Source organism: Gossypium arboreum, chromosome 1 (genome assembly GCF_025698485.1).
Source record: "Gossypium arboreum isolate Shixiya-1 chromosome 1, ASM2569848v2, whole genome shotgun sequence".
Taxonomy (NCBI): Eukaryota; Viridiplantae; Streptophyta; class Magnoliopsida; order Malvales; family Malvaceae; genus Gossypium; species Gossypium arboreum.
The window spans coordinates 9,527,393-9,533,651 of NC_069070.1; the positions used below are offsets into that span (position 1 = coordinate 9,527,393).

The following is a 6,259-nucleotide window of genomic DNA, read 5'->3' on the forward strand; positions in this document are numbered from 1 at the left end:
TCGCTATTTAATAGAAAAATCATAAATAGTTTTTTACATAAATTTATTTATTTATTTTATAAATATTATTATTCTAGCAGTATTTTTATATCATCTTTAAATAAAAGAGTTACGAGATCAAATATGTGTTGAATAGTAAAATGTATGTTTGTTAGCATTCTATTTATATTCATTATTTCAAAAATTTTAAAAGAAAATATTTTAATATAAAATATTTTATTTTTACCCTATCGTATGTGTGATAAGATCTAGTTTAAACAATGAGAATAATTTATATTATAATAATCCTAAATATTTTAATTTTGGGGCATAAATGAAATAAAACCATGTGACCAATTTTTATTATATATTATTTAACTGACTTTAATTTTAATTAAATTATTTTGTAAAATAAATAATCAAATTTTGAAAGAAAGAAAGAAACACAAATGTTATTGTATATGGATGTGTATAATAAATATTTTATGTGTTTTAAAATTAATGACATCATTTTTTTCATGATTTTCATTGATATATAAAAGTAAAGGTTTTAAGATCATTTTAAATAATTTTTTAATAAAAGTAAAAATAAATTAGTAATGTGATTTAAATCAATGTGGTAAGGATAAGAGGTTGAATTAATCTGAAATAGATAATTCCCGAATATATTATTTTTTATATTTCAAATGATAAAAATTTTGATATCTCTTTATGATAATTAATTTATTATTTGTTAATTTGAATTGATTGTCTTTAACGAAACAAATCAAAGCTCAATTTTTTAAGTTGCTAGACTTACAATTGGATTAAATTAACGAAACAAATATTTTTTTTATTAAGCAATTGAATTAGCTATTTTTCAAAATTCGGGTTATTTTGTTTTTGGTTGTTGTTCATTTTTTTTTCATTGAACCAAACATAGAGACAATGTTGTAAAGGGTCACAAAAAAAATTGCAAAAGAAACAAATTACACAATATGTAAATTTGAGAGTACAATTTTTTAGATTTAAGACTAAATTGATACAATATATAAATGGTGAGGGTTAAAGTTGTTATTATGCCAATTTTAAAAGCTACTGTGTCAGCTTTTCGTTAGTCATTTGATGGTTGATAACAAAAAGAAAAAATCGAATAGTTGAATGACTATTTTGTAACTTTCAATAGTTAGGTGACTAAGAAAGAGGCTTACTTATAGTTGGGTTATTACCAATGTAGTTTACCCAAAATTTTATGTAAAAAATTTATAAAAATAGATATAAAAATTGGGAAAATTATCGCATACATAGGTTGTGGAGTTTTATTAAAACTTCACAAGCGCGTTGAGAGTGTGATAGGTATATTATGAGTGAATATTTAGTACATTGACAATGCATTTATTTTATTCTACAAGCAACTTTAAAAAATTGACTATACCCCTAGAAGACACTTGTTACCCTCTTGGCTTAGCTAGCGTAGTCTAAAAACTCGAGGCAATATATCAAATAAACTCCCGTGTATTATAGAGTTAGTAAAACAAAATTATATATATTATCAAATCATCTTAGGTAAAAGTACCCTGGAGACCATTGTACTAGAAGTTGGATTGTATTTTGTCCCATTTACTAAAAAAATGAGCAAATTAGTCTATATACGTTAAATAAAAAAGTAGATCAGTCCTTTCTATTTTAAGCTTTATCCACTTGTACTGTTAAAAATTTACGTATCTAACAAAATAACCAAGCAATTACACGTGGTGTGCCACGTGTACCTCATTATGATGTGTAGAGACCAAGTTCTAATTGTAAAAGTTGTTGAATTTTTAATAGAAGGACTAGTTTATTCTTTAATTTAATGTACAATAACTAACTTGCCTATTTTTTAAGTAGAGGGGGCAAATTGCAATTCGATTCCTAGTACAAAAACCAATATTTTTACCAATCATCTTATTGTATGTATGTATATATGTATTTTTAAAGTTTATATAATAATAATAATAATAAAAAGATGAAGATAAAAATACATTCAAAATAATATTGGATGAGGACACCTATAGTTATACAATTTTATTTATTTTTTTGATAATTTAACAAATTAAAAAAATAAATTTTTGATAATTTAACAAATTAAAACTCCGTTAATGGATAACATTGAAATCAAATGCTTAAATATATGAGTAAATAGTTTCTAAAGTAAAATAAATAACAATAAAAGATTGTAGAACATTGTTACTTTAATCCAAACCGTGGACAATGTCACAACATGTGGAACCAATCTTAATTAAGCAGTCTCTCAGGATCCGAGTACAATCTGAGAATCAAGATGTCCACACATACATAAATACATCACTCACATAGAAACAGAAACAAGGCACATCAATTATTTCCAAAGATGCATATACTATTGCAGAAAACTAATTGCAGACTTTTTTGATCAAAATCCATGAGCACTAGGATCCTTCACAATTGTTACAGGACAAGTTGCATTTACCATCACATAATTGCTCACACTTCCGATTAGTACCCTAATTTCAATCAAAATCACCATATCAGAACTAAAAAAGAATGATGACAAGAAGAGGAAGGAACAATATGTTACAATTCGACCTGAAATTGTTCTTTGTAGATGTTTCAAGGTTTTGTTATTGACAAGAGTATTTTAATAAATTCGAATTATAGTAACAAAGAGTCCATTTCTGAAATCTGTATCAAAGACAGGGCTCATAACAATTTAATCAATATATGTACCTCAATGAATGATTAGTTTCGCCCTTGAAAACATATTTTTCAGTTTCCCAGGAAGATGGTAAAGATTGAATTACCTTTGAATGGTGCCAAGGCCTCTGCTGCCCATTACCAAACAGTCAAGCTTCAAGTCTTCAACGGATTCACATATTTTATCCCTGGCATCACCCCAGTAAATCTTAGCCACAAGAGTCCCCTGTAATCAAATTTTGTGAGCAAACTCAGATTATAAAAAAAAAAAAAAGAAGAAGGTAGAAATACAAAACAAAACAAAACAGCCTGGGAAAACCTGTTTCTGCCTGGAAGCAATATCAACCAAATCCAAAATCTCAGGATCAGGTTCCACCTCATAATGTTTCATCACTTCCTTCTCTCTGAACTCCGATAATGGAATCAAAGCTACAAATAAAAGATCACCCAAGTCAAATGTCGTCAAAATACAAATGACCCATAGCATAAAAAAGGAAAAGTGGAGTATAGGAGTGAGATACGTGAGCCGGTGGTAGACCAAAGAAGGTTGCGAGACTCGTCGCTTTGATGGGGTTTGACATGGATGAGGTAAAGAGTATCCCCTTGGTTTAACAAATTGTCGATGGACCATTTCAGAGCTGCTTTGCTTCCCTTGGAGTAATCCACTGCTACACCGATTTTCTTATCTTTTGTCATCTTTATGAAAATCAAACCCAGAAAAGAAGAGCAAGATTTGATGGCAGGGAGTAGGTGTTGAAATCTAAGCACACGGTTTTGAGGATCAAAGGAGAAGCTATGATGAAATGCTGAAGTGTTTATTGTTTTCAAGGCCAAGGTAGAAAATAGTCAATATCACGTTGTTAACAATCCAACTCGTATTAAGAAGTGGTTCCCACACCCACCAGTCATAGGCTCATCCCTAATGCCAGCACAGTCTCGAGTTGAGGCTGACTCCACAATTAGATAAACCAGCTGCAGCCCCACCTACCGCTCCTCTCTTTTGAGATGAAAAGAGTGTAGATAATAAAATTAGTTAAACTTCTGGAATTAAAAAAAAAAAAAAAGAGTGTTATTTTTTCAAATTTATTTTTTAAAATAATATTTAAGTACACTTTTAAAATTCTTACTCCCAATTATAAACTTCTTTTTTTTTTAAATTCCAATGAGTACATAATAATTATCCTTTTTATAAGCAACTCCAGAACATGAGGCTCACATGGATTTTTTCTCTTGGTCTTTTTGGTTTGATTGAGTTCCACATTGTCATAGAACTTTTCTGGTCATTTACGAAACAAAAAGTTGTGTATTAAGAAATTTGAGATTGGAGTTTTTTAGTTTGAATTTTGGAGAAAATAAATAAATAAGTTTTTCTTGGAGAAAACAATAGAGGCAGTTCAATTATTTTTTTAATGTTTGGTGGTTTAGGGTTGTATTTAGAGTTTGTATATATTCAAGGTTTCTATTGTGTTTGAGGTTTGATTGAAAAGTTTAAGAGTCGAAAAACAATATAAAAATTTTAAGTTTGAGACTAGGTGTTGAGTAGGAACTTAAGGCTGCTAATCTTTCCTTCATCGTTCTACAAGGTCCTCAGTTCAGTAATGTTACATTATCGGCAAATCCAGACATGGTGATCGTATAGTAGGACAGGTGGTAAGATCATTGTACGTGGGTTGTCGTCAAGTGTGGTACTACTCTAACATTCTCCTTACTGAGGTAGTACGAAATTATTAAGCTTTAGTGGTTCCTTTGTGGTTCTCTCTTGAAGGTGAGAGCATTATTGCTAAGAGTGGTGGCTTGGAAGCCAAGACATTTGAGTGACTAGTCATAGACTGACCAACAGGGTGATCTACAATGGAGACCGTCTTGGATGATCTTCAAATGAGGGTCATTTGCAGACATCTCATAGTGCCACATGTCTACACCAAGTAGTAGGGATGGATCCAGTGAGCGCGGGATGGCAGTTGTCCCCTTGGAATTTTTAGATTTTTGAATTTTCTATATAAATTATCATGTATTTTAGATTTGGTGTCCATATTGTATAACATTCGCCGCTATTGGCCAAATTGTATTTCATATAATTCATCCCCTTAAGCTATAAGGTTATACTATATATTAACAAAGTATTTTTCAATTTTTAATTATATAACTTCAATAATAATCAAATATTAATGTATGATGGGCTTTGAAAGACTAAATTTAGGGGCTCAATATGGACTTTAAAGCCAAATTGATTTAGCCCATACCCATACAAATTAGGTTAGTGATTTCCTTGTATTTTGATTTGTATGTCTTGCTAAGAAATTATCTTCCTCTAGTAAGGTATCGACACTGCCGAGAGAAAAAAAAGATTTTGATGTAGAGACTAAAAGCACCAAGTAAAAAAATACAAATTATCTTCCTCTCTGCTCTTTACGTAAAAGACCTCTCAGTAAATATTTTTGCATAAATTATGTTCTTTATTTATTTGACTTATTTTTTTCTTTTTCCTAATATTTTGTTTAATACATTATTACAGTCTTCGAGTTTTTTGATTAAATTATGGTCAACAAAAAGATTGAATCTTTTTTCCAAGAAAAAGGTGTCAGAAAACAATAATGATTAATTAATTCCTCAACCTTCTATTATTTTAGAGAAAAATCAAATATCGAATCTTCCTAAGCTCTTGAACGAGATATTAGGGATTCTCAATCCCCAACTCCTGAACGCAATATTAAGTCTTCCCAAGCTTTTGAACGAGATACTAGGTCTTCTCAATCCCAAGATCCTAAACGAGTTATCGAGTCTTCCCAAGCTCATAAACGAGATATCAGGTTTTCTCAAGTTCTTGAACATCCTCGTAAGGTGTTGAGGGTCAAAATAAAGGAATTTGATGCTTCTTCTTTAGAGCGTGATCTGAGACTTCGAATAATTATTTGGGATTACTCTCCAAATCAACAGGACAAAGTCCATCGAGCTTACATTAAGTTTGGGCCATATCAACCGATTCCTCCAAGTGAGGCTCCTGATACGATCTCGTCTCGTGAGTTGATTTCGAGTTGTAGTGTTGCCCGATCGTAAAATAGAGAAGTTTCGCTCAATTTGGAGTTAAGAGAATTCGGCTAAGTGGCTCGAGCTCGAGTTATCAGTCCTAAAGGCCGCTCCAAAGGTTCTTTGTTAGCCATTGGTGAGTCTCGGGGCTTGGCCATATCAGCTCTAACATCTTCTCAGTGTATTAACAAGAATGGATGCCAATTTCTCCCATCTTGGTACAAGTTATTCCCGGATTGGCTTGAGTTTTCACCAAGTAAGAATAACTCATATTCCTTCATTATTTTCTCTTCAACAAGCCATTTGGGTATAATAGAAATATTTTTACAAATCGAGGATTTCGATAAGGTTAATGAAGGATCTAAATGTCCTTTTGTTAATCATGTCACAGTAGTTTTTTTTTTTTGCATATTGAAAAAAAATATTTAATTTTATATAGTGTGATTTTTTTACAGTTAAATCATTCATGCTTTTAAAAAAATTAAATTGATATGTTTGATAAGAAAAAAAAGTATCCGAGAAGAATTGATACTTTTTTATGTTAAAAAAAAGGTCGCTCAAA

The 6,259-nt window shown here is 30.6% G+C and overlaps 1 protein-coding gene across 1 annotated transcript; it reads right to left on the reverse strand.

Annotated features, from left to right (window-relative positions):
* Window positions 1-2,171: 2,171 nt before the first annotated feature.
* Window positions 2,172-3,596, reverse strand: LOC108483041 (universal stress protein PHOS34). Its single transcript, XM_017786223.2, has 4 exons — window positions 3,192-3,596; window positions 2,990-3,099; window positions 2,778-2,896; window positions 2,172-2,480 (listed from the first exon to the last, which is right to left on the reverse strand). The coding sequence occupies exons 1-4, from the start codon at window positions 3,364-3,366 to the stop codon at window positions 2,390-2,392; spliced, it is 495 nt and encodes a 164-aa protein (XP_017641712.1). The 5' UTR covers window positions 3,367-3,596; the 3' UTR covers window positions 2,172-2,389.
* Between the last annotated feature and the right edge of the window lie 2,663 nt (window positions 3,597-6,259).

Bases quoted from the DNA above. Each gene is read 5' to 3' on its own strand.
- LOC108483041 (XM_017786223.2), bottom strand. From the start codon at position 3,366: ATGACAAAAGATAAGAAAATCGGTGTAGCAGTGGATTACTCCAAGGGA. The intron at 3,100-3,191 runs GTATCTCACTCC...TTTTATTTGTAG, and splicing joins TTGGTCTACCACCGGCTCAC to CTTTGATTCCATTATCGGAG. The intron at 2,481-2,777 runs GTAATTCAATCT...GATTGAAATTAG, and splicing joins GGCCTTGGCACCATTCAAAG to GGTACTAATCGGAAGTGTGA.